Source organism: Pseudophryne corroboree, chromosome 1, assembly GCF_028390025.1.
Source record: "Pseudophryne corroboree isolate aPseCor3 chromosome 1, aPseCor3.hap2, whole genome shotgun sequence".
Lineage (NCBI taxonomy): Eukaryota > Metazoa > Chordata > Amphibia > Anura > Myobatrachidae > Pseudophryne > Pseudophryne corroboree.
In genome coordinates, this window is record NC_086444.1 from 746413139 (window position 1) to 746440831 (window position 27693).

The 27693-nt window shown below is 45.6% G+C and overlaps 1 protein-coding gene and 1 pseudogene across 2 annotated transcripts; one reads left to right on the plus strand and one right to left on the minus strand.

Annotated features, from left to right (window-relative positions):
- The first annotated feature begins 595 nt into the window (after nucleotides 1-595).
- Nucleotides 596-23458, plus strand: MED11 (mediator complex subunit 11). 2 transcript variants are annotated; one of them, XM_063916661.1, is made up of 4 exons: nucleotides 596-816; nucleotides 1889-2015; nucleotides 17368-17498; nucleotides 23046-23458. In XM_063916661.1, exons 1-4 carry the CDS (start codon nucleotides 787-789, stop codon nucleotides 23184-23186), a joined length of 429 nt encoding a protein of 142 aa, XP_063772731.1. In that variant the 5' UTR covers nucleotides 596-786; the 3' UTR covers nucleotides 23187-23458. The 2 variants fall into 2 exon arrangements, with proteins under 2 accessions (XP_063772731.1, XP_063772738.1); XM_063916668.1 differs by having other exon boundaries at nucleotides 597-788.
- A 3695-nt stretch (nucleotides 23459-27153) lies between these two features.
- On the minus strand, nucleotides 27154-27272 carry LOC134941560 (5S ribosomal RNA; annotated as a pseudogene).
- Between the last annotated feature and the right edge of the window lie 421 nt (nucleotides 27273-27693).

Below are 27693 nucleotides of genomic sequence, written 5' to 3' on the forward strand. Positions count from 1 at the left end.
CGCACACATATGAAAGTTAAAATTCCTGTAGCTGAGCGGTACAAACACATATGCAATAACTAGTATGAGCCGGTGCAATGACTTAAATAAATGCATATTTTAATTAGCAGGAATATATATGTACAACTGTGGCGGGAAGAGAGCTGTGCGTGCTTTTTTAAAAGTGTCCGAATTGGAGTTAATGGTGAAATCACACTTTACTATTCCAAATAGATCAGGGGTTCTCAAACTCGGTCCTCAGGACCCCACACAGTGCATGTTTTGCAGGTAACCCAGCAGGTGCACAGGTGTATTAATTACTCACTGACACATTTTAAAAGGTCCACAGGTGGAGCTAATTATTTCACTTGCGATTCTGTGAGGAGACCTGCAAAACATGCACTGTGTGGGGTCCTGAGGGCCGAGTTTGAGAACCTGTGAAATAGATTGTGACATGGACCCAGGGTTATATGGGAAAGGTCCTCTCCACGAAGAGAAACTAGACGCTACCAAAATTACAGGGCGGGAACGCAGTTTGTATCAAGGGGGGCGTGATCTTGTCGTCAGGGGGCGTGGTTTATGAGCCTTCCCATCTAAAAACCCGCAGTGAAGCAATCACATTGCGGGGGCGTGGCTAGCGCAGAGGCATCTACTAGTCAGCCTTGTCCCTCTCACCCTCTAGTCCCGGCCGAGCTGATACAGACTAGAAGGATCCGGACTCTTCTTGTGCGGCTGCTCCGTGTCCCGGTACTCGCTTGCGGAAACGGAAGTCGTATTGCTGTCATTTTTGTACCGGGGGAAACGGAAATGTATGTAAGATGCAATTTTTTCCCCGCTGTGAGTCCTAATAATGGATATCATATAGCAATTAGACTTTCTTCCAGACAGCTGCCGGCTGTATTGTATTCTCACACACTAAGCTGAAATAGTTAAGCGGCCTTATAGTTTAGCAATCGCTCATTTACCTTCTGTTATCCAGAACCAAGTGGGAAAAGCAGAAACACGCTGTCACACTTACTGCAATGAAAGCTAAAACTGTCTCATTACCATGGGCCCCGTAGACAGTGCAGATCCCCTGCATCGCACTCTGTCATGTCCATGCTGTTGGATGAATGTACTGTATCTCTAGGCAGCAGCAGTGTTACCTGTGTTCCTGCTTGCTTGCTCAGGCGTACAGTGCATTCTGTAAAAAAAAAGTTTGTTATGATTCTTTAGGGGAGATTTATCCAAGCGTTGAGAGAAAATATCAGCCAAACCGCTCCTGTGATTTTTTTTTTAAACACAGCCTGAAAAATATATCTATAATAAAACAGCAGCAAGATATACAATTTTGCATATATCTTTGGAAATTACAATTTTCAAAAATTATGTTCCTGAACAAAATGGCTCCATTGCTAATCAAAAAGCTAAGCTGGGGGGAAGAAACGCATGCACTAATAGCTGATCAGAAGGAGTGGTTTCCCTGGTTCTATAAGTGCTGAAATTTGTGTCCTCTTATGGGCCACTAAAAACTGTGCTACCACCTATGGAGAGATTGTGCAAAAGTCTTTAGCCAGAACCCTGGGTGCTGCTATTCTCCAGGCCCCACTATTGCTCTTGTGACTTGAGGCAGGTATTGGGGGCACTGGAGGACCAGCTATAAATCATAAGCTCCTCCTCTGCCTCTATTTTAAATAAGCAAACTCATTTGATTTGCTGGGAAAATAATACTGAATTTGTAAGGACTAGGAAAAGTTTCTTGCAAATACAACCATTTCTTCCCATGTTGCCAGCTTAGTAGAAGGGCATGTTGGTAAAATATTTTCTGTAGGTGGTAGTGCTTCAAGAGTTGATAGGTAAATAAAATAGGTGTAGGTAAATTAATTTTGTCTTTATTATGATGTTATTAACGTCATTTTCCCCCCCCCAGTATTCTACAGGTTTGGTTAAGTCCGTTATACCAAATTCTACCATGGCTACATATAGCCTGGCAAATGAGAGACTGCGCATTTTAGAGGAAATTGAGAGAGAAATTGCAACCATCTTGTTGAATGCAGGTAAATTTATTAAGACTTTTAACACATCAAGTTGGTTAAAGGGGGTACACACGGGCGAGATGTGTGCTGAGCGATCTTTCACAGAACGCTCAGCACACATCTCTCCCCCCGCTCAGCACAAAGCGTGAGAAGGGAGGGGTGGCGGGGGGACGCTCACTTCACCCAGAGGTGAAGTGAGCAATCTAACTAGATTTGGTATGAGCCGGCAAAAACGACGTACGGGACTGCGCATCGATGTCGCCGGCACCCAACACACGGATCGACGTGTGCTTAATTTCTAAGCAAGCTAGTGAAATTGCTTAGAACTTAAGTAAAAATCGCTACATTTCCAGATCTTCTCAATGTAGTATGCATCTAAGGATTTAATCCTGGCCCCAACCATTGTGTTAAAAACCGATAACTTCCAGCCATTGGAGGACAGTAAATGAAACAACTGATGTTACATAAAGCCTCCACTTTCCTTGTATGTGACAAACTATACTACGGGGTGTTCAGAATTGATTAAAGTCCAGGTACTGTAAGCAGTGGTTTTTATTTGCTGTTTGGGGAGTTCCTGTAGCTGTCTTTGCTAGTTCTGGTTTATGCTGCAGGCTGCTGTGTTTATTCTTACGCTCTGCATGTGCAGTTGTTGATGCAGGGTGCTGTCATCACTTAAAGGACCAGTGTTCTTCTTTGTCTCTTGCTGCCACTTTTTCCTTCATCCCTACACACCAACTGTTCAGGAGTGTAGGGGTGTTAATATTACTGCTGTAGGTGTTGCCTTCGGTTACTTTTATACTCCTTTCACACCGCAGCTTTAACCCGGTAAATTGCTGATTTTTTCAGCCTTCCTAAACGGTTCTAGCTGCGGTGTGAAAGGGCCACCTTGAATTTACCGTTTTCAAAATACTGGTATTTTGAAACGGTTAAAAAGCAGGGTCCTACCCGGTTCAGAACCGTTTCACTGTGCAGTGTGAAAGGCTCAGAAACGGTATTTCCAAGCCACAGAAGGTGATAGGCTGTCTCCATGTGTGATGTCAACAGGCAGAAGCAGGAAGCTGGAGGAAAAACACATCAGACACATGAGAGTGGGTTTAGAAGCGTTTTCTTACTGCAAATATATTATACAATGGCAACTTGGAGTGATGAAGAGGTGAGGGAGCTGCTAAGAATCAGAGAGGATGAGGAAATCCTCAGACAAATAACTGGGACAGTCAAGGATGCACTCATATATAAAAACATGGTTAAAATGCTTCAAGCTGCTGGGTTCCATCGTATGACTATCCAAATTATTAATAATTATTAATAATGTGTGGCCAGAAAAGTCCATTTATAATGACAACCACTGTTTTCTATGGGTGAAACGGGTACAGTGTGAAAGGTACCAAAATGGTAATATAATGGTTACAACATGCGATGTGAATGGGGGTTTAACTGCTCAGACCCGTTTTAAGAACCGTTTCAAAAGCAGCATTACATTGAGACTGTTTCTCCTTCTCATGTAACTTTTAATTTATTCCAGTGATTAATGTGAGCACCAAGAATTTGAGAGCAAAATGTGTGACTTTGAATAGTGATGTCGATTTAAATTTCCTGCTTAAGCATGTCAGGAAGCATTGGCTATTGGGGGTCATTCCGAGTTGATCGCTCGTTGCCGATTTTCGCAAACGGAGCGATTAAGGCTAAAATGTGCATGCGCATGGTACGCAGTGCGCATGCGCTAAGTATTTTAACACAAAACTTAGTAGATTTACTCACGTCCGAACGAAGAATTTTCATCGTTGAAGTGATCAGAGTGTGATTGACAGGAAGTGGGTGTTTCTGGGTGGAAACTGGCCATTTTCTGGGAGTGTGCAGAAAAACGCACGCGTGTCAGTGAAAAACGCAGGAGTGTCTGGAGAAACGGGGGAGTGGCTCAAACCAGGAACGAAACGGCCTGAGCTGATCGCAATCTGTGAGTAGGTCTAAAGCTACTCAGAAACTGCTAAGAATTTTCTATTCGCAATTCTGCTAATCTTTCGTTCGCTATTCTGCTGAGCTAAGATACACTCCCAGAGGGCGGCGGCCTCGCGTGTGCAATGCAGCTAAAATCTGCAAGCGAGCGAACAACTCAGAATTACCCCCCATTGTAAGCCACCATTTAGTATATGTGTCGACTGGTCTTGTTCTAGGTTTAGCAGGTAAATCTTTATTCTAACTATGCTTGAAAGTACCAATGTTGTTTACTTGGTTGTCTTTACTTTGGTCTGAGCAACCTAAAGCTTCGAGTTCTGCACCTAGAAGATGTTGGGCCAGATGTAATAGGGTCCCAAGATTTCTGTGAATTAGTAGGTAAAACTAAAGCACCAATGTTTACTAACCCAGTTGTTTTTCTGCTGCGGGGTACACTGGGCTCCACAAGTCTGGACAATGGGGTGTAGAGTAGGATCTTGATCCGAGGCACCAACAGACTCAAAGCTTTGACTGTTCCCAGAATGCACAGCGCCGCCTCCTATATCACCCCGCCTCCCAGCACAGGAGCTCAGTTTTGTAAGTTAGTGCTGCAGCAAGCAGGCACTTAACAGAGGGGCTGCTCCAGGCAGCCCTAAGAAAGGCTTTTTTTCTGAAGAAAAAGTGAAGACTTCAGGGCAGCAGCAGTGGTAAATGTCTTGTGACATTCTCTGCTGCGGCTCCAGCTCTCCCCAGCGGCGCTGTACACTCCCGAGCCCTGGTTGCCGGGTACCTACAGCGGAGGATCCGGTTTACTTCACGTTAGGCACACACGGCTGGGGCTCTCCTGGATCGCGTGGCCGCGCTTCGGGAGGTGGTAAGTGGGTCCCGCTCGCGGGACCCGGTCTTTATCGCGATCCGGTGCGGTCAGTGGGAGGCGGGCCGCGCACGCTGGCGGTGGACACTGTGGATACAGGCAATCCCACTAGATCACCAGGGCATGGGCGCAGGTCAGGTTTTCTCTCAAAACCGATTTTAATATCGCCCACAGTACACAGTGGTTTTGCCAGCAAGGGGGATAAGGCTTAGACCTGAAGCCCCTCCCCCAGCCCCAGGGTGCCATTTCCCGCAAATGTTCCCGCTCTGGAGCTGCATATCTGTCTTTTCCTCACTCCCAGTCAGTGTCTGCGGCGCCATTATTCCTCAGCTCACTGTTTCTGGGACTGCTTGGGCAAATCCTCCTATGTAAAGCCGCCTGGTTGTCAGTGCTGTGACTTTCATGACACTTAAGTATTCTACCTGCCTTTTTAGTCAGTGATAGTTAAGAGAGTGCATTTAGTCAGGGTTTTATGGTACAATTACCCTGTGTTATACATCCAGTTCTTACTGTGTACTGTTATATCTACTGTTATAGTTAGTCCAGTGCAGTATTATTGTCCGTAAAATAACCCCTGCATTGTACAAATTGTGACCTTCTGTGTGTGCATTTGATAGCTGAGTGTTGTCCATCTCGTGTCTTTCACTCAACTTGTTATCCCTATATTCTATAACCTGAGGGGGCTTGGTGCGTCAGGTGTTATCTAATATAGGATTTTCACAAAGATGTACTGTATTACGTATTTTTCTCTGATTTGGTCACCATATCTCTCCTTTATCTCTGCTAGTGCTGACTACACTACGCAGGGGTTTGGGATATTGTGCTGCTGTTAATTGTACTGTGTTACCTCATACTGCAAGTTATATCATGTCTACTTCTGAGGGTAACTGTTCTGGGGCGGAACACATTGCTGGTGTTGCTGAAGCCACAGGCACATATGAGGAGATTATAGCAGCTGTGGGCTCTGGTTCTGGGGCCTCCTTGCCCCCCAGTGGGACTGTGGCAACGGGGGCACATACTGACCCACCATGGGCCGCTTTTTCCACGCTTCTGCATACGCTAGTTCATAAACTATCACCCCCTATGGGACCCCCAATGCCGGTACAACCGTATGTGGTCCCTGCAGCTAACCCGCCGTGGGCGGTCGATTTATCTGCTCAATTAAAGAAGTTGAACCAGTCCTTGACTACTAAAAAGTCTGACCAACGCTCGCCTAAGTCCAAGAGGTCCTCTAAGCGAGCGCTCGTCTCCTCACAATCCACTGCTGTCACTGACACCTCGTCTGATGAGGACGGCACTTACACTGACCCCACAGGTTCTGACTCCGATACGGCTGATGGGGAGGGTAGTTAACATGTGGATGTTCCTGACCTTGTGGAGGCTATTAAGTTAATTCTGCAGATTACAGATGATCCCGAGCCATCCGTGCCTCCTAAGAAACCAGATAGGTTCAAGCGTCAGAAGGTGGTTTAACAGGTTTTACCTCACTCTGATCACCTAGTGGATATACGTCAGGAACCCTGGGAAAACCCGGGTACGAATTTTATGCCTCAAAAGAAGATGCTGGCTCGCTATCCCGTCGCGCCAGAGCTGTCTAAGAATTGGGAACCACCTCCTCCAGTGGACTCGCATGTGACTAGGATGGTGGTTTCCTCAGCTCTACCGGTCACCACCGTCACGTCTCTAAAAGAGCCTATGGATAAACGTGTGGAGGGTTGTCTAAAAGCGATTTACACCCTCACGGGTGCTGCAAAAAGGCCTACTATTGCAGCTTCATGGGCTGCTGAGGCTATTGAAGCATGGGCCTTGGAGTTAGAAGCTGAAATCTCCTCTGACCATGCTAGACAATGCTTGTCATATATTGTCACAGCTTCTCGATATATTAAAGAGGCGGCTTCTGATGCCGGTATCCTGGCAGCCAAGGCCTCTACTACGTCAGTCCTGGCTCGCCGGATATTGTGGCTGAGATCCTGGTCTGTGGATCTGGACTCTAGAAAAACCCTGGAGGTACTCCCTTTCAAGGGAGATATTCTGTTTGGGGAGGACTTAAATAAGATAGTGGCTGACTTGGCTACTGCCAAAACTGCCTGTCTACCTAATCCCGCTCCTTCTGTGTAGAAGGCTAAAGGTACGTCCTTTTGCCCCTTTCGTCCTTCAGGTAAAGCAAAAGGTCAGGCGTACCTTAAGCAGGCCCGCACTTTCAAACCTGGTAAGGCGAAGCCCAAAAGAGCCTGGGCTGCCCATCAGCCAGCTGCCAAGACCGATAAGCCTGCCGCATGACAGGGCGGGCCTCCCCCTGGGGGATCCCAAGGTGGGGGTCCGGCTTCTAGGGTATACCCAGTAATGGTTGAAGACCACTTCAGATGCTTGGGTACGGGAAGTCGTCACTCGAGGTTACGCCATTGCCTTCAAAAACCGACCCCCTCATCGATTTTGCCAGACAGACGTCCCTTTGGACCGGCCAAAGGCAAAAATTCTACACTCTGTGGTACAGACCCTCCTGGATACATGAGTCGTAGTACATGTGCCTCTTGCTCAGAGGGAACGGGGGTACTATTCTCCGCTGTTTCTAGTCCCGAAACCGAATGGGTCCTCCCGGTCCATTCTCAACCTCAAGGCATTGAACAGGTTTGTGAAGATTTCAAAGTTCCGTATGGAAACTCTTTCGCTCTATAGTTCTGGCCTGGGGACTACATGGTCTCCCTGGACATACAGGATGCTTACCTGCATATTCCTATATCAGTGTCACATCAACAATACCTGAGGTTTGCTATTGGCAACATCCATTACCAGTTTCAGGCGTTACCTTTTGGTTTATCAACGGCTCCGCGAGTCTTTACCAAAGTTATGACGGTGGTACTCCACGTCAAGGGGTCAGGATACTGCTGTATCTGGAAGACTTGTTAATCCTGGTAAATTCCCCAGATCTTCTCCTGTGTCACCTGGATATGACGGTCCGGTTTCTACAAGCCCAAGGGTGGCTCGTCAACTGGAAGAAATCCTCCCTGGTCCCTGCTCAGAGCATGGTGCACCTGGGAGCGCTGTTGGACACTGACAACAGAGGTTGTTCTTGTCTCAGGAGAAAGTCCTGAAGCTTCAGGACAGGATTCGTTGCTTCATTTCTCGTCCGCAAGTGTCGATACATTCGGCAATGCAGGTGCTGGGCCTCATGGTGTCAGCATTCGACATGGTGGAGTATGCTCAATTCCATTCTTGCCCCCTCCAGAAGCTGATTCTAGCCAAGTGGGACGCGTGCCTTACCGGATCAGGTCTCAAATGATCTCATTGACTAGGAGGTCCGTCTGTCGCTGCTCTGGTGGCTCCAGGACCAACAATAGCGCAGGGGCCATCCCTTCTGGATATCCAACTGGGTCCTGTTGACGACAGATGCCAGTTTAAGAGGTTGGGGCGCGGTGATGGAGCAGCACTCCTTACAGGGTCGGTGGACCAAGGAGGAATCTCTCCTCTCGATCAACATTCTGGAGTTGCGGGTGGTCTTCAATGCGTTGAACCTGGCCCAGCATTTAATTCAGAACCGTCCTGTTCAAGTACAGTCGGACAACGGCATGACAGTGGCTTGCATAAATCATCAAGGTGGCATTCGAAGCCGTTTGGCAATGAAGGAAGCCTCATGGATTCTACAGGGGGCAGAACGCCATCTACCGGCAATATCTGCAATATTCATTCCGGGAGTACTGAATTGGGAAGCGGACTTTCTCAGTCGTCAGGACGTGCATGCCGGCGAGTGGGGCCTCCATCCAGATGTGTTTCAACTCCTCGTGGAAAGGTGGGGTCTTCCAGATGTGGATCTGATGGCGTCTCGACACAATCACAAGGTTCCGGTCTTCGGAGCAAGTACAAGGGATCCTCAAGCAGCATTCGTGGATGCGCTGGCGGTGCCGTGGAGGTTTCGGCTGCCGTACGTGTTCCCTCCGGTGTCACTCCTGCCCAGGGTAGTTCGTAAGTTCAAGCAAGAAAAAGGAAATCTGCTTCTCATAGCTCCGGCGTGGCCCGGACGGCACTGGTTCTCAGACCTGCCAGACCTCCTCGTTCAGGGCCCTTGTGTCTACCAGGACCTAGCCCGGCTATCTTTGACGGAGTGGCTCTTGAAGCTTCCGTCTTGTGGGCTAAGAGGTTTTTCTGAAGAGGTCATTAAAACTATGTTGCGGGCCCGGAAACCGGCTTCTGATCGGATTTACCATAGGGTCTGGCATTCATACTTTGTTTGGTGCGCATCTAACAATTATGACGCTTCCAAGTTTAGTACAGCCAAACTTTTGGCTCTTCTGCAGCAGGGCCTAGATTTAGGCCTGCGTCTGGCCTCCCTCAAGGTTCATATTTCTGCCTTGTCGGTGTGGTTTCAGAGAAAAATTGCGACTTTACCTGATGTTCATACTTTCACTCAGGGTGTGTTGCGTATCCAACCTTCCTGTGTCCCGCCTGTGGCTTCTTGGGACTTGTCGGTGGTTTTGGAGGCGTTGCTGGAGCCTCCATTCGAACCTTTTGGTTCAGCTGACCTTAAGTGGCTTTCCCTTAAGGTGGTGCTCTTGCTGGCTATTGCCTCTGCTAGAAGAGTGTCCGATCTGGGTGCCTTGTCTTGTAGTTCCCCATATCTGATTTTTCACTGTGACCGGGTGGTTCTTAGGACTCGTCCCGGATATTTACCTAAGGTGGTTTCTTCGTTCCACCTTAATCAGGAGATTGTGGTTCCAGCCTTTGTCTCTCCTGATTTGTCTCCCAAAGAGCGGTCTTTGGATGTGGTACGGGCTCTCCGTATCTATGTGAAGAGAACTGCTTCTATTCGAAAATCTGATTCTCTTTGTTTTGTTTGGATTTCACAAACGTGGCTGGCCTGCTCACAAGCAGACCCTGGCCAGATGGATTAGAATGGTGATTGCACATGCTTATGTGAAGGCTGGTCTGTCAGCTTCTGCTCACATTACGGCCCATTCTACTCGGTCTGTTGGACATTCTTGGGCGGCCCACCGCGGTGCGACCCTTGATCAATTGTGCAAGGCGGCTACGTGGTCCTCCAGGAACGCGTTCATAGGGTTCTATGCCTTCGATACTGCCGCTTCCCAGGATGCTTCCTTTGGACGCCGGGTTCTTGTGCCCGCTACAGTGCGTCCCCTCCCATAAGGAACTGCTTTAGGACATCCCCATTGTCCAGACTTGTGGAGCCCAGTGTACCCCGCAGCAGAAAACGAGTTTTATGGTAAGAACTTACCTTTGTTAAATCTTTCTGCGAGGTACACTGGGCTCCACAAGGTGCCCACCCTGACGCACTTAGCTTCTTTGGGTTGATATGGCATTAGCCGCTGACACTTCTCTTGTCGTGAGAGTGTGGTGTATGTGGCTACTAACCGTTGTCGTCTCTTTTCCTGCTACTGCATTGGGCTGGTTAACTAAAAACTGAGCTCCTGTGCTGGGAGGCGGGGTGATATAGGAGGCGGCGCTGTGCATTCTGGGAACAGTCAAAGCTTTGAGTCTGTTGGTGCCTCGGATCAAGATCCTACTCTACACCCCATTGTCCAGACTTGTGGAGCCCAGTGTACCTCGCAGAAAGAGTTTTAACAAAGGTAAGTTCTTACCATAAAACTCGTTTTACCATACTAAAAATTGCTACTTTAATTTATCTGGAAACTCGCCGAAATCTCGGGACTTTCAGAATCCCGCACCCTACTACATTTGGCCCGATACTTCCAGTTGGAAGAAAATGGTATCATAAAGGAGTCTAGCCAGTACTTTTTAATTTCTAGAAGTATATTTGTGGTTGGGTATCTTAGTTTACTGGAACATCCAAAGATCTTTAATTTTTTTTTTTTTCCAACATCACAGTGACAGCAGATTATTCAAAGGTACCAGTCTTCTGGTGTAGATACAGACCCTTCAGAGTCTTTGTAGTTTGTCTTCTTGGTCAGAGGGAAGTTCAGGCTGGCCTATCTGTTCTCGCTTCTACCACTAATCTCAATTGTTCTCCCTAAGATCAGAGAGGAGAAAGCCGGTGTGATGGTAGTTTTGCCAAGTAGTTCGTGTTGTCTGCACCCAATAAGAATAGCAGTGTATTAACTAGTTCTTTCTGATACCCTTCAACAAAGACATTGCACTGCCAGTATTCCAACAGGCTACAATTGCTGACATGGCTTCTGTCTTTAAAACAAATTGATGCTTTAAATATAGTAGCGACATCACTGACATTTTGCTGCTGCCTGCATATTGCAGTTTACTACCTGTGGGCCCATGTCTGAGTTGCTGGACACCATATTTTTCGGAAAACTTGAAGACCGCCTTATTGGTGCCCATTCTGTCAAACAAGAGAAAAAGTAAGATTCAGGCATTTAAAGCTACTGAACCCCATTAAACATTTGCTCATCACAGAGCGAGTCTGAAACCAGTTGAAAAATGCCTTTCCTGTTGGCAAGGACATTGGCAGACCACAAAAATATATGGAATGAAAGGACACCATGATATGTAGTGACATAGTGTAGTGACTATGACATAGTGGGCAGCAGGTGCGCTCTGCAGACTTACTTTTTAGATTATCTACATTTTTAGGAAGTAATATGCTCTCTTCCTATACTATAATGTGCTTGGGCTGGACATCAAGATGCCAATGTAACCATTGCTAAGTGAGTTACCAACTGTATCAAGCCTACATATGCTCAGATAGTAGTCCATTCTTAAAGCTCATTCTATTCTGTCTGAATTTCCTGGGCATTCTCTGCCAAAGCCTTTCTGGAAGACCTATACAAGGAGGGAGTCTGGTCTTTATTTGATGCCAATGTATTTGTTCACAAAGACAGTTGCTTGTGCTTTAACAAAGTCAATATAAAGTGCCTTGAGTCCTATTGGAGAAAGAGCTATGTAAATAAAATTATTTTCTCTTACGTCCTAGAGGATGCTGGGGTCCACATTAGTACCATGGAGTATAGACTGGTCCCTTGGGAGCCATGGGCACTTTAAGAGTTTAATAGTGTGGGCTGGCTCCTCCCTCTCTGCCCCTCCTACCAGACTCAGTTTAGACCGGTGGAGCCGGTCACAGCTAGGGGAGCTCCTAGGAGTTTTTCTAGTTTTATTGTTTTTTTCTAAGAGTTAGGTATAGGAAGGCTGCTGGCATTAGCCTCCCTGCTTTGTGGTACTTAGGGGGGTGGGGGGAGTAGGAACCAGCTCTAGAAGTTAATGGTTCTCTATCTCCGCTGACAGGACACTGAGCTCCTGTGGATGCTGATCGCAAGCCCATGAGGAGACCGCTCACTCCCGCAGCACAGCCGCCACCCCCTAACAGAGCCAGAAGATAGAAGAGTGGTGAGTATGACGCCGGCGCCCCGATAAGCGGGTCGCCGGCAGGAAATGGCGGCATAAGGGTGGGAGCGCAGCTCTGAACGGCTGCGCTCCGGAGGGCTCAGCAGTACTTGATGTGCGGCGCTGTTACGGGGGACCTGGGCCAGCGCAACTACCCTACGCTGGTTACCTATGCTAACAGGGGCTAATCGCACTGTTAGCAGCTTAATCACCTCAGGCCAGTATAATCGGTGAAAGCGGGAAGACTCGCCATTACAGGGGGTGGGGCTTCTTCCTCAGAGCGGATCCAGCACTCACCAGCACCATTTTCTCCCTGCAGATCACACTGAAAGAGACGCTGACATGGAGTGCTGCCCTCCACATAACTCCAGCATACCTCTGCGGTACCAGGGTGTTAGACAGGGGGAGAGTGTAATAATCGCTGTTTAATCTAATAAGGTTATTCAGTCAGCGCCAGCTGTTTACTGTATAAACTGCCTACTTGGGGCGCTGTGTGGCTGGCTCCATATACTGTGACTCTCTGAAGGTACTCTGGGGGAAATTGTGTCTGCATTTTCGTGTGTGTTTGTATAGCTCACATAACCATGTCTAGGAACTCTGTATCTTGTGCTTCAGAGTGTGTATCTTCTCCTGAAGAGTCTATTCCATGTACTCAGAACTGGAATATACAGTCTCAGCCTTCTGAATCCGAACCCCCATGGGTGGATTCTATTATGGGAATGATATCCCAGATTTCATCTCGGATGGCGGACACACAGGTTTTGAAAGTCTGAGGTTTTCTCGTATTCAGCTTCCACTACCTCATTAAGACCCCACTGGTATACCCTAAAAAGCGTGCTCTTGCCCAGATAATGCAAGCTGACATAGATACCGACTTTGATACAGGTGACGGTGATGGGGATATGCAGGGGGAGATGCATCCCTTGCTAAGGGGGTGCAACTCATGATTGAGGCTATTAGGGACATTTTACATATTACTGATAGGGTATCTGAGCAAGTAGAGGAGGCTTACTTTACTGACCATAAGAAATCCTCCCTTACATTCCCTGCGTCTTAGGAACTAAACGCGCATTGTTTGAAAAATCCTGGGAAAACCCTGAGAGAAAATTCCAGATCCCAAAATGGATTCTCATTGCTTTTCCTTTCCCTGAGGAGGACAGGAAAAGTGGGAAGTCCCGCCGGTAGTAGACTCTTCTGTATCTAGGTTGTCAAAAAAGGTGGTTTTACCTGTCCTTGGATCCACCGCTTTAAAAGAGCCGGCTGACCGCAATATTGAGACTACGGTCAAATCACTATACACAGCTATTGGTGTAGCTTTAAGACCCACTATTGCCTGTGCGTGGATTTCTAAAGCCATAGTAAAGTGGTCAGACACATTACTAGAGGAATTGGATTCTATGGATAGAAATGACATTGAATTGTTTTTACGTCACATACAGGATTCTGCAGGTTTCATGGTGGAGGCCATGAAGGACCTTGGCCATCTTAATGCGAGGGCTTCTTCCATGGCTGTCTCGGCACGCAGGGGACTCTGGCTGCGGATGCGGAATCCAAGAAAAGTGTGGAGAACCTGCCCTTCACAGGTCAGGCTCTGTTTGGGGAAGCATTAGATGCATGGATCTCCACGGCAACTGCGGGTAAGCCAACCTTTCTTCCCTCAGCAACACCGCCGACTAGGAAATCTTATCCTACGTCTACTGTGCAGTCCTTTTGGACCGCGAAAGTTAAAAAGTCCAAACCCCCTTCCACTTTTTTTTTTTTTTTTTTTTTTTAGAGGAGGTCGGGGGAAATCCAGAAAACCTGCTCCAACAGGTTCCCAGGAACAGAAACCTGGTTCTGCTTCCTCAAAATCCTCAGCATGACGGTGGACCTCCCAGCCTGGAGGTCGGGCAGGTGGGAGCAAGCATCAGAAATTTCAGTTGTGTGTGGGCATCATCATGCCTAGATCCCTGGGTACAAGATATTGTTACCCAGGGGTACAGACTGGAGTTTCAAGAACTCCCACCTCACAGATTCTTTGAATCGGGCTTACCAGCTGACAGAAAGTGCTATCCTACAGGAAGCCATTTAAAAAATTGCTAAAGGCAAATGTCATTGTTCCAGTTCCACCTCACAAAGAAGGGTTTTTACGCAAACCTGTTTGTGGTACCAAAACCGGATGATTCGATCAGGCCAATATTGAACTTAAAGTCATTGAACCCTTATTTGAGGGAATTCAAATTCCAGATGGAGTCTGAGAGCGGTTATCTCAGATCTGGAGGAGGGGGAATTTCTGGTATCCCTAGATATCAAGGATGTGTACTTTCACATTCTGATCTGGCCGCCTAACCAGGCTTATCTAAGATTTGCGCTGCTGGACTGTCACTATCCATTCCAGGCACTGCCGTTTGGCCTCTCCACGGCACCGAGGGTGTTCACCAAGGTCATGGCGGAGATGATGCTACTCCTTCACAAGCAGGGTGTGAACATAATCCCATATCTGGACGATCTGCTGATTAAAAGCGTCTTCCAGAGAGAAGCTGTTACAGAGCATTGCTCTCAACTACTCCAGGATCATGGATGGATCCTGAATCTTCCAAAGTCTTATCTGGAGCTGACAAGGAGACGGTCCTTCCTAGGGATGATCCTCGACACGGAAGTACAGAGGGTGTTTCTGCCAGCAGAGAAGGCGTTGGTGATACAAACAATGGTTCGGAGTGTTCTGAAGCCAGCCCAGGTATCGGCTCATCAGTGCATTCGCCTTCTGGGGAAGATGGTAGCCTCCTACGCGGCTCTACAGTACGAAAGATTTCATGCACGGTCTTTCCAGCTGGATCCCCTGGACAAATGGTTGGGATCTCCTCTTCACATGCACCAGAGGATAAGTCTGTCACCGAAAGCCAGAATCTCGCTCCTCTGGCGGCTGCAAACTTCTCGCCTACTAGAGGGCCGCAGGTTCGGGATTCAGAATTGGATCCTCCTAACCAAGGATGCAAGTCTCAGAGGTTGGGGTGCAGTCACCCAAGGGGAGACCTTCCAAGGAAGGTGGTCAAGTCTGGAATCCATCCTTCCGATAAACATTCTGGAACTAAGGGCCATGTACAACGGTCTTATACAAGCGGCACATCTTCTGGAAGTTCAGGCCATTTAGGTTCAGTCGGACAATGTAACGACCGTGGCCTACATAAACCGACAAAGCGGAATGAAGAGCAGAGATGCAATGTCAGAGGTAACCAGAATCATCCTCTGGGCGGAAAAGCACGCGGTGGCGCTGTCGGCAATCTTCATTCCAGGAGTGGACAACTGGGAAGCGGACTTCATCAGCAGACACAATCTCCATCCAGGAGAGTGGGGCCTCCACCCAGAGGTGTTCGCGGAGGTGACAAGTCTTTGGGGCGTACCTCAAATAGACATGATGGCCTCCCGCCTCAACAAGAAACTTCGGATGTACTGTTCCTGATCACGAGACCCGCAGGTCCACACCCTGGTAACTCCGTGAGTGTTCAAGTCAGTGTATGTGTTCCCTACACTTCCACTCATCCCAAGGATTCTCAATCTCTTAAAAAGAACAAGCGTTTGTGCGATCCTCATTGCTCCGGACTGGCCAAGAAGGGCTTGGTACGCGGATCTTCTGGAGTTACTGCTGGAAGATCAGAGGCCTCTTCCTCTTCGCGAGGACCTTCTGCAATAGGGGCCGTTCACTTATCAAGACTTACAGTGGCTACATTTGACGGCATGGAGGTTGAACGCCAGATCTTTGATGGGAAGGGCATTCGAAACAAGATTATTCCTACCCTGATACAGGCTAGGAAAGGAGTAACGTCTAAACATTACCATCGAATTTGGAAACCGTACGTGTCTTGGTGTGAATCCAAGAAGTTTCCTACGGTGGAGTTTCAACTAGGGCGGTTTCTCCTTTTTCTGCAAGCAGGTGTGGATGTGGGCCTGCATTTGGGTTCCATAAATGTCCAGATTTCGGCCTTGTCCATTTTCTTCCAGAAACAATTGGCTGTCCTCCCTGAGGTTCAGACTTTCTTGAAAGGGGTTCTGCACATCCAGCCTCCCTTTGTGCATCCTACGGCACCTTGGGATCTTAATGTGGTGCTGCAGTTCCTGCAGTCGGATTGGTTTGAACCTTTACAGGAGGTTGATGTCAAATTTCTTACTTGGAAGGCGGTCACTCTGTTGGCATTGGCATCTGCTAGACGTGTGTCGGAATTGGGGGCATTGTCCTGCAAGAGCCCCTACTTAATTTTCCATAAAGATAGACTGAGCTCAGAACGCGTCAGCAATTTCTTCCGAAGGTTGTGTCAGCTTTTCATATCAACCATCCTATTGTGGTGCCAGTGGCTACCGACTCCTCAATTACGTCAAAATCCTTGGATGTTGTAAGGGCTTTGAAGATTTATGTGAAGAGTACTTCTCGTCACAGAAAGTCGGACGCTTTGTTTGTCCTTTATGATACCAACAAGGTTGGGTGTTCCTGCTTCTAAGCAGACAATTTCTCGCTGGATCAGGTTTACTATCCAGCATGCTTATTTTAAGGCAGGCCTGCCGTGTCCAAGATCTGTTAAGGCCCACTCTACTCGTAAAGTGGGTTCTTCCTGGGCGGCTGCCCGGGGTGTCTCGGCTTTACAGCTTTGCCGAGTGGCTACTTGGTCAGGGTCGAACACGTTTTGCTGAGTTCTACAAGTTCAATACTTTTGCCTCTGAGGACCTAAAGTTTGGTCAGTCGGTACTGCAGGAGCCTCTGCGCTCTCCCGTACTGGGAGCTTTGGTACATCCCCATGGTACTAATGTGGACCCCAGCATCCTCTAGGACGTAAGAGAAAATAGGATTTTAATTACCTACCGGTAAATCCTTTTCTCGTAGTCCGTAGAGGATGCTGGTTGCCCGCCCAGCGCTTCATTTTCCTGCAATTGTTAACGAAGTAACAATGCAGTACTTAACTAATTAAGTACTGTTGTTCAGCTGTTGCTGACTTGTTTCAAGCTGGCTAGCTTTGCTTTCTGTTATGTGTGAGCTGGTGTGAATCTCACCACTATCTGTGTATTTCCTTCTCTCGAAGTATGTCCGTCTCCTCGGGCACAGTTTCTGGACGGAGTCTGGTAGCAGGGGCATAGAGGGAGGAGCCAGCCCACACTATTAAACTCTTAAAGTGCCCATGGCTCCCAAGGGACCCGTCTATACCCCATGGTACTAATGTGGACCCCAGCATCCTCTACAGACTACAAGAAAAGGATTTACCGGTAGGTAATTAAAATCCTATTTTTGACGTCTTACAGGGAATGTTATCTTGGAGCTTTCCAAAGAGAAGCCAAATGAACGTATGCTAGACAGACAGGCGGCACAATTTACTGCCTCCATGCAGAAAGTGGAATCTGAGCTCTCTGGGCAAATACGTTATCTTACACAGGTAAGGCCTACTAAGTAGAATAGCATCATAGAAGAAGTACGTTTTATTGAGAACTGTTGAAACTGGCATGACATAGAAAGTGCCAGTCTGGGCTTACAGAGTGTAAGAGTGGCTGCATTTTATTAAGGTTCTCCTTAACATGTTTTCAATGTAAGTGGGGGGATTCGCGATCCCAGCTAAGATTATCGCACCTCACGAAAAATCAGCTTATGACAGCCTGTGCGCTACCCGTGAGGGGAGGGGGGGGGGGGGGGGTTGGGGGAAAGGGAGGTGTGTAATTTGTGGTTCTGAACAAAATTCCTACATTTTCACCTTTTTAAAATAGGGATTTGAGAAATTTGCTATAATCCCTATGGAGACTTATCGCCAATAACTTTTCACTACTAATTGGAGTTTTACTGAAACTTGGTGGGATGAATCTCATGATTGGACGGTCAATCTAGAGGGCTATACACTGTTTAGGAGAGACAGACTAAATAAAAAGGGTGGAGGGGTCTGTCTGTACGTAAAGCCGTTTTTAAAACCTAATATATGGGAAGATATTCAGGAGGGGACTGTAGACACTGTTGAGACATTATGGGTAGAGATTGCATGCGGGGAAAAAGGAACAAAAAAGTTAGTATTGGGTGTATGCTATAGGCCGCCTGGTATCAACGCATCTGATGATGAATTGTTACTAAAGCAAATTGAAAAAGCAGCAGGAGCAGGAGACATAGTAGTGATGGGAGATTTTAACTATCCAGAGATAAACTGGAAAAACGATTCATGTGATACTGCTAGGGGCAGTATGTTTTTAAACACACTAAATGATAACTACCTAGTCCAACTAATTGAGGAACCAACTAGGTACAATGCAATCTTAGACCTGGTATTAACAAACAATCAGGATTTGGTATCGGGTATTATAGTAGGGGAACCCATAGGAAACAGCGACCACAATATGGTCACATTCAATATCAGTTTCTACAAACAGCCCTATACTGGCTCAACTAGGACTTTAAACTTTAGCAAAGCAAATTTTGAAAAGATGAGGGTATTTTTCAGGGATATTGAATGGGAAGGTTTGTTTTTAGGAAAAAATACTATGGAGAAATGGGAGGTACTAAAATTCCTGCTAGCTAAAAATACACTCAAATATATTCCTATGAGTAGCAAAAAAGGGAATAAAAATCATAAACCGATGTGGCTTAACAAAAAGATTAAGGAACTTTATGGGCAAGAAAAGGCGAGCATTTAAAAAAATACAAATCTGACGGGGAAGCAGAGTCATTTCAGCACTATAAGGAATGTAACAAAAATTGCAAAAAGGAAATAAGAGCGGCTAAAGTAGAAACTGAAAAACTAGTAGCAAAGGAAAGCAAAGCGAATCCCAAAAAATTATTTAAATACATTAATAGCAAGAGATTAAAAAAGGAGAGTATAGGCCCTTTGAAAGACAAGTTGGGAGTCTTAAGCAAAAATGATAATGACATAGCGGACACACTAAATTAGTTTTTTTCAACAGTATTCACTAGAGAGGACCCAGTTCAGGGACTGACACACAATCTCAATAATGACAATATCACACTGATAGGTACTTATTTAAGCGAGGAAGTAGTCTGTGACCGATTAAAACATTTAAAGATTAATAAATCACAAGGGCCCGATGGTATTCATCCAAGGGTTCTAATGGAGCTTCACTCTGAACTGGCAAAACCGCTATCTTTGATCTTTGAGGATTCAGTTATATCAGGTATGGTTCCCAAAGACTGGCGTATAGCGGAAGTAGTGCCTATATTCAAAAAGGGAAGTAAAGCTGAACCAGGTAATTATAGACCAGTTAGTCTTACATCTATAGTGGGGAAAGTATTGGAAGGTATTCTAAGAGATAGTATTCAGAAGTTCCTTGAAACCAATAAGGTCATTAAAAGGAATCAACATGGGTTTATGAAGGACCGATCCTGTCAAACCAACTTACTTGGCTTTTATGAAACAGTAAGCGCAAACCTAGATCAGGGTAAAGACGTGGATGTAATCTTTTTAGACTTTGCCAAAGCGTTCGATACTGTACCACACATGAGACTTATATACAAGCTACAAGAATCAGGGCTAGGAAGCACAATATGCACTTGGGTCAAAAACTGGTTAGATAATAGGAAGCAGCGCGTTGTGGTTAATGGATCTTTTTCAACTTGGACTGAAGTGCTAAGTGGTGTGCCGCAAGGCTCAGTATTAGGACCGCTATTGTTCAATATTTTCATTAACGACCTAACAGAAGGTCTAGAGAGCATGGTGTCAATTTTTGCAGATGATACCAAATTGTGTAAGGCTATAAATACAGAGGAGGATGCCGAGTCTCTTCAGAACGACTTAGTTAAATTAGAAGCATGGGCAGCCAAATGGAGAATGTGCTTCAACACAGACAAGTGTAAGGTAATGCACTGTGGTAACAAGAACAAAAATTACACCTACCTACTAAATGGGGTAAAATTAGGGGATTCTGTACTGGAAAAGGACTTAGGTGTCCTCATAGATAGCAAGCTAAGCAGTAGTACCCAAAGTAGGACTGCAGCAAAGAAGGCTAATAAGATATTAGCATGCATAAAACGGGGTATTGATGCTAGGGACGAGAGTATTATACTCCCGTTATATAAATCACTAGTGAGGCCACACCTTGAATACTGTGTACAGTTCTGGGCACCGTACTACAAAAAGGATATCCTGGAGCTTGAAAAGGTACAGAGGAGGGCGACCAAACTAATTAAGGGCATGGAGACGATGGAATACAAGGAAAGGCTTGAAAGACTAGGCATGTTTACATTGGAAAAGCGGAGACTAAGAGGGGATATGATCAACACCTACAAATATATAAGGGGACAATACACAGAGCTTGCGCGGGACCTGTTTTTGGTTAGATCAACACAGAGGACTCGTGGACACTCGCTCAGGTTAGAGGAAAGGAGATTCCGCACAATACGGCGTAAAGGCTTTTTCACGGTAAGGACAATACGTGTTTGGAATTCCCTGCCCGAGGGAGTTGTAATGGCGGAATCTGTCAACACCTTTAAGAATGGGTTAGATAAATTCCTATTGGATAAGGATATCCAGGGGTATGGTGCATAGTCATGCATTATAGTTACTATAAATAGGGATAAAATGCAATGGCTGACAGCAGCATCAGTCAGAAATTTTAGTCAAATCATCATGCATAGGACACCACAAATAGGTTGAACTCGATGGACAATTGTCTTTTTTCAACCTCAGATACTATGTTACTATGATACCAAGTTACCGCAAATGCGAAAAACCGCGTTGTCGCAGGTAACTGGATACTGCCCTTTGACTGCATAGAAATGTATTCTGTATGTTGAGAAATGTTCATATGTTAGTGACTATAATCAATATTTACCCAAATTACATCCTGTGACATCCATACAGATCTCCTACAGTGCCTCACAAACTGCTTATAAATGTTAGAGGTTCCCATCCTATCTTAAGCTGGGTACACACGTACCCGATCCCTGGCTGATCAGGTTAAATGCTCCCGATTATCTTAAGGTGCATACACACGGAGCGATATAGACAAAATCGCTCAGAAAGTTAGTGCATATCGCCCTGTGTGTGCACAGCCAGCGATAGCGATGCGCGTCCCCGCCAGGTCGCTATCGCTGCTAAAAATAGACTGTGCAGGCAAGTCAATTTCGACTAGGTCGTTGGAAAAGTGAAAACATCCCCCTGTTTGAATGAGTTAGCCAAAATCGCTTGCACACTTGGTCAAAATCGCTGGTAAAATCAGTCAAAATCTCCTACTGCCAGTTCAAGGGAAATCGCTCCATCAAAATCTCTCCATATGTATGCACCTTGGGGGTCATTCCGAGTTGATCGCTAGCTGCTGTTCGCAGCGCAGCGATCAGGCTAAAAATCGGCACTTCTGCGTATGGTGCGCACTTCGCATGCGCGACGTACTTTCACAAAAGCAGATGTAATTTTACACAAGGTCTAGCAACGCTTTTCAGTCGCACTGCTCGCCGCAGAGTGATTGACATGAAGTGGGTGTTTCTGGGAGGTAACTGACCGTTTTCGGGGAGTGTGCTGAAAAAGGCAGGCGTGCCAGATAAAAACGCAGGAGTGGCTGGGGAAACGGGGGAGTGGCTGGCCGAACGCAGGGCGTGTTTGTGACGTCAAAACAGGAACTAAATAGTCTGAACTGATCGCAAGGTAGGAGTAGGTCTGCAGCTACTCTGAAACTGCACAATCTTTTTTTGTAGCAGCGCTGCGATCCATTCGTTCGCACTTCTGCTAAGATACAGTCCCAGAGGGCGGCGGCTTAGCGTTTGCACTGCTGCTAAAAGCAGCTAGCGAGCGAACAACTCTGAATGAGGGCCCTTAAGCTTTGTGTATCCAGAGTGACCCCCTCTGAGGCGGCAGCAGCAGTGAGTTAAGCGGCTCCTCTATGGGAATTGGAAGGTCGGCTGTGGATCACATAAGGTACAGCCTCCTGATCCCATCCATTGCAGGAGCTTCATAAGCCATTTATCGGCTAACGCTCTGGCATCGGTACTGCATACACACCTATATAATCGTCTGCTGTTCACCCAATATCTGGGAATAACGAGTACAATTATTCAATGTATAACTATAGCAGCTTCCTAAATTTTCATGCTCCAGATAGAGTAGGCATTCCCAACCTCTGTTTTCAAGGCACACTAACAATCCAGGTTTTAGTGATGTCCATTACTATTTCAAGAATAATCCCTTTTCATGAATGACCCTGTAGATTTTTGTTCTGAGCCTTAAGATGCGTACACACTAGGTGATCGATATCGCTCATTTTCACCCTTCTGAGCGATATAATTTGTAATATTGTCCAGTGTGTATGCACTGTATCATTAATGATGCACGCTCCGTCTGTGCATGCAGCTCAAAATGGACCATACCATACAAAATTGCATGTTCGGGCCGGCCGCAGCGTGACGTCACTGAACGATGTAGTTAGCGTTATCGTTCACTGTGTATCTGCTCCCTGGGAGTCAAGGGAAAACACTAGACTATATCGCTCACGGAGCCAATCGTCTTGTGTGTACCCACCTTTAGACCGGTATTTGAGAAATTCTGTCCTCAGGATCCCAAACAGTTTGAGAACCAATGATTACTGTTTTTTAGTGATAAACTATCTTGGATGTATATTTTTGGAGTTGACCTGTAGGTCGTCATAATATCTTGGCATACGTTTGTGTGGGTCCTTGCTCAGATTCTTGATCGCTCTCCTCTCACGGTTACTTGGCCATAACTCATTGCATAATGGTCACATCTACCTGTTGTCCCTTATGCTATGCTAGCTTACAGATTACTCTGTAAATGTTTTGTTTTCTATACTTTTCTCTATTTAGTGATACTGACCTGTACCAATTGTATCCTATTTGTGATGTATCCTAATGTATTTTTTGAAGTGTTTAGATAGTGTAGAGAGGGGTGTGTTTTTTTTTTTTTTTTTTTTTTTTAAATATAATTTTAGAATGTCTTTATTGTGACATTGTGTATGTGATCTATTTTTCCTTACCTATGCAGGTGGCCACAGGGCAGCCACATGAAGGCTCCAGCTATAGTTCTCGCAAGGATGGCACAATGGCACTCAACAGAATTGACTATGCCCGAGTAAAGTTAGCGGAGCTATGCCGGACATGTGAACAGATGCTGGAACAGCCCTGACCTACATGAGGATGAACAAAATATATTTAAATGGATGGACCTTTCAGAAAGTACATCAGGAATAGATGAACCTTAAAAAAAAAACATGTTTGGATACAAAATTAACTTTAGGCATGAAGGTACCCACCATTTCCAAAATGTTTGCTAGCAACACCTTTCATTGGCCAGACAGGCCACAGGAAAAAACATTTCTATATATTTATCATAAACCAGCTGGTATTTTTCACTGTATGACAACTATATTTATAACATAAATGCCAAACTTTAATCAATATCTTGCTTGTATATTTTGCATTGCTTAAATGTGTGTTATTTACTCATGGGCAGCTACAGCCATAAATTTTTTCCAAACTCTTATTTTTACAAATATTTGTCGCCTTTCCCAATTACAACACCATTCTCAGTCATTGCTGAGCCTGTGATTGGTAGATGACTGGGGAAGTTGTAGTTAAATCCAGACAAGCTGCACTTTGTAGATCACTGGTCTGTCTCCGCATATTTGTAATTGGTTAACAATGGCTACAGCCCAGTAGAATACTGTATTTTGAAATAAAAACATTAACAATCTGAGGAGCATTTATTTCCCCCCTAAATCTCATTACTGTTCCTTTTTTTTTTTTTTTTTTTTAAAGCAATCAAGTTTAAAAAAAAAAAAAGAAGCTCTCCTCAGATTAATGTTTTTATGTCAAAATACAGTATTCTAAATGTTTAAATGGAATAAAACATTCTAACTTAAATTTCCAGTGTCACGACAAGATCCATACGTGATTGTGTGGGTATGACAGGGTTAATCAAAACACAACCTCCTGGTCTGTCTAATTATTATTAAAGTTCCCTGAAATTGAATCTCTCCTCACTATTCACCATCAAGTTCTCTCATCCCTAAAATTAGTTTAAGCGTTACTTAATAGTCACTTGTCTGAAACTGGGATCATTAGCTAAATTTGATCAGCTGTCCTGTAGCTCAGACAGTTATCTCCCTTTTTAAATGTAAAAACCAAGCCAATCTTGAATATGATTCCATTAAGAACACAGACAGGATGTTATTAATTAAAATTTAATATGACTAAGTTGCAATGCTTATATTAAAAAGGATAACTATTAAATGCAGAAAGGCAAAGTGCATGTGTTTCAACATTTTTGAGAACGTGCAGTAGGAGTTTGTTACGTCATTTGCATAGAATAAAAGTATATCTAAATCAGCATCTATATCGGTGAGTTCACAGGTTACAATTCGTATCTGAATTCCATAAACATGACGGCTGATGACAAAAATGTACACTGAATGCAAAAAGTCATGTGTTTGGTGTCTAGTATAATTTAGGACCTCTTCTAGCTTAGTGAAGTGCAGCAACTTGATGCGGCATCTGTTCAATATGTGAACATAAGACCACTGGAGAGATGTTGACCCCATGCCATCTGTATAGTATCCCCCAGCTCCCGGATATTTGTAGGTGCAGGATCTTAGGTGTTCATGTTGGGTGAATGTGTTAGCCACACCATTCATCGGAACTCTCCAGAATGCTGTTTGAACATATTCTGGACATTTTGGGATGGTGTATTATCCTGCTGGAATATTCCATTGTTGCGGGGGGTACATGGAATCCATGAAGGGCTGCAGTTGGTCACAAAGATCTGTAACGTAGCGGTTACTGGTCAATAACTTATTTAGACAGACCAGCAGACCCAACCATGCCTTGTGAACACACCCCACACCATTATGAAACCACCACTAGCACGGTGCCTAATTGACAACTGGGGTCCATGACCTCATGGGGGCTGCACCACACCCAAACCCTACCATCAGTCTGAAACAAGGGGGAGCGGGCCCAGATAAGACTGTTAATGGGCACGCTGGTGACTCTTCTGCCCCTTTGTCCCATGGACTCTAAAGAATGCAGCACTGACCTGCTGGATATGCATTGAATGTGGATGTAACTTAACCCAATGTTGCTTGTCTGTTACCACAGGCAATTGTGGCCAGATACTGCTGTTTACGATCATTTAGTACCCGTGGTTGGCCAATGCGCATCCCACGGGTGGGTGGAAATGTCTTCCGTGAGGTATTCCTGGTACATAAGTGAAACTGTAGATTGAGTAATGATGAATGTCTGCACAACTTTGAAAATGGACTTCACCATCCGTCGGGATCCACTATCATGCCCCATTCAAAATCCAATAATTCACGTGTTTTTGTCATGAGCAGCCTAGCTTGTGTTAAAACTGACTCACAAGATGTTCAATTACAACTGATGCAGGCTCCAAGATATCTCAGTACGGCGGTGACACCTACCATTACTTTTATATACAGCGATCATATGGCACTTTATCGTATGTTATCCTCAGTATGAGTATACTGGGAATATGCTTAGCTCTTTTCCCATTTAGTGCTAGCTGGTCAGCCCAAATGCAGCCTTTATATTCTAGTTGGGTATTTGGTACCTTTTTATAATTTGGAATCACAAGTAAGAAAAGCCAGAGGTTTATCAAATAAAGCAGGGGTGGCCAGACTTTGGAGTCTGCGATCTACTTTGAAAGCGAAAAAGCGTGTAAAAAAGGGGCGTGGTATAACAAAAAAAGGGATGTAGCCTTGCTGCACAGTGTAATGACTGCTTCACACGAAATAACACATTGGCCCCCACAGGTAAAAACCTCAAACACCTATGCCCCCACAGTGCCATGTGCCCACAGTGCCAGATATGACCCCACAGTGCCAGATTACAGATATGCCCCCACAGTGCCATGTGCCCACAGTGCCAGATTACAGATATGCCCCCACAGTGCCAGATACAGATATGACCCCACAGTGCCATGTGCCCACAGTGCCAGATTAGATATGTACCCACAGTGCCATGTACCCACAGTGCCATGTGCCCACAGTGCCAGATACAGATATGACGCCCACAGTGCTAGATATGCCCCCACAGTGCAAGATATGCCCCCACAGTACCAGATGACCCCCACAGTGCCAGATTACAAATATGCCCCCACAGTGCCATGTACCCACAGTGCCATGTGCCCACAGTGCTAGATATGACCCCACAGTGCCAGATACAGATATGACGCCCACAGTGCTAGATATGCCCCCACAGTGCCATGTGCCCACAGTGCAAGATATGCCCCCACAGTACCAGATGACCCCCACAGTGCCAGATTACAAATATGCCCCCACAGTGCCATGTACCCACAGTGCCAGATATGACCCCACAGTGCCAGATATGACCCCACAGTGCCAGATACAGACCCCACAGTGCCATGTGTCCACAGTGCTAGATATGCCCCCACAGTGCCAGATATGACCTCACAGTGCCAGATACAGATATGCCCCCACAGTGCCATGTGCCCACAGTGAATACACAAAAAAGGAGGGTTTTTGATCCTGCACCGACCTAGATTCAAAGTACATAATAATAATGTAGATGCCAAAAAGTGGACAGTAATGCTGAGTAATAGCAATTAATGTTTGTCCGTATAGCGGTGCGCCCAGAGTCAAAAAAAGGGGGGGGGGGGAATATACATGTAAAAGAGGAAAAGTATGACTCTTGTTTGGGCGCACTCTTATGTTAACTATCTGTTAGTTGATAGGTGAAGTATCTGAGAAGTAATGAGGTCTTTTTTTTCTTTTTTTCTTCTTTTTAAAATACATGGGGACTAAACAAGACAGGTTGGAGATGGAGCAAATGTGGATAGACCATGGAATGTTCAGATCTTAATTATTCCTGGATAAATGCATACCGGAAGTTAGCTACATACTATGCTACTTCCATCTGCCAAAGATCTGTACAAACTGTGTTTGTATTAATGCAGCCCTAACCAGGTTACAGTCGTGAGTGGGAGAACCCATACACTTGGTAACACTTCTGATCTATAGCCTCTGTAATGAGTAAAGAGAATACAATGGGAGTAGGAGGGTAAAGCATAAGTGGTGATACTGCTGTCGGTGTGATTTCTACGGGGGAAGGTAGTCTCCCTACTTCACTGGGTATTCCCTAGTGGTCGCCCGTCTAGGTACTGACCCAGCCCACCTGCGTTTAGCTTCCAAGATCGGACGAGATTGGGCGTGAACGTAGGGGTATGGTCGTAGGGAGGTTCGACCCTATAGCACCAATGAGAGTGCACCGAAACAGGAGGATTGATTCCTCCTCGGAAAAAGAATGCTAGAAATGCATACAGAGAGAGAAAAAAATGATAAGAGAGAAAAAAAGGTGTGAATCTGCTGTCCACGTTAGACTGGGGAGGCGTGTCTCCTGGGGGAACACGCTCCCCTGAATCGTGGATGAGAGTTCACAGAAGGAAGAACAGCAGGAAAGGATATGTATAATTGTAGGATAGAAAAAAGTAATGACAGAAAAAAGGGGTGGGGGTGGGGTTTCAGATTTACAGTAGATCCCCAGGGGTTACTTCAATTGTTTGATTACTGACAAATTCTGGTTAAAAAATAAGTCATGATGACAGATATCAAGACAATTATCCACCAGAGATAAAGATGGTAACAGTGTCTTATAAG

Bases quoted from the DNA above. Each gene is read 5' to 3' on its own strand.
- MED11 (XM_063916661.1), top strand. From the start codon at position 787: ATGTATGTAAGATGCAATTTTTTCCCCGCT. The intron at 817-1,888 runs GTGAGTCCTAAT...TCCCCCCCCCAG, and splicing joins GATGCAATTTTTTCCCCGCT to TATTCTACAGGTTTGGTTAA. The intron at 2,016-17,367 runs GTAAATTTATTA...GACGTCTTACAG, and splicing joins AACCATCTTGTTGAATGCAG to GGAATGTTATCTTGGAGCTT.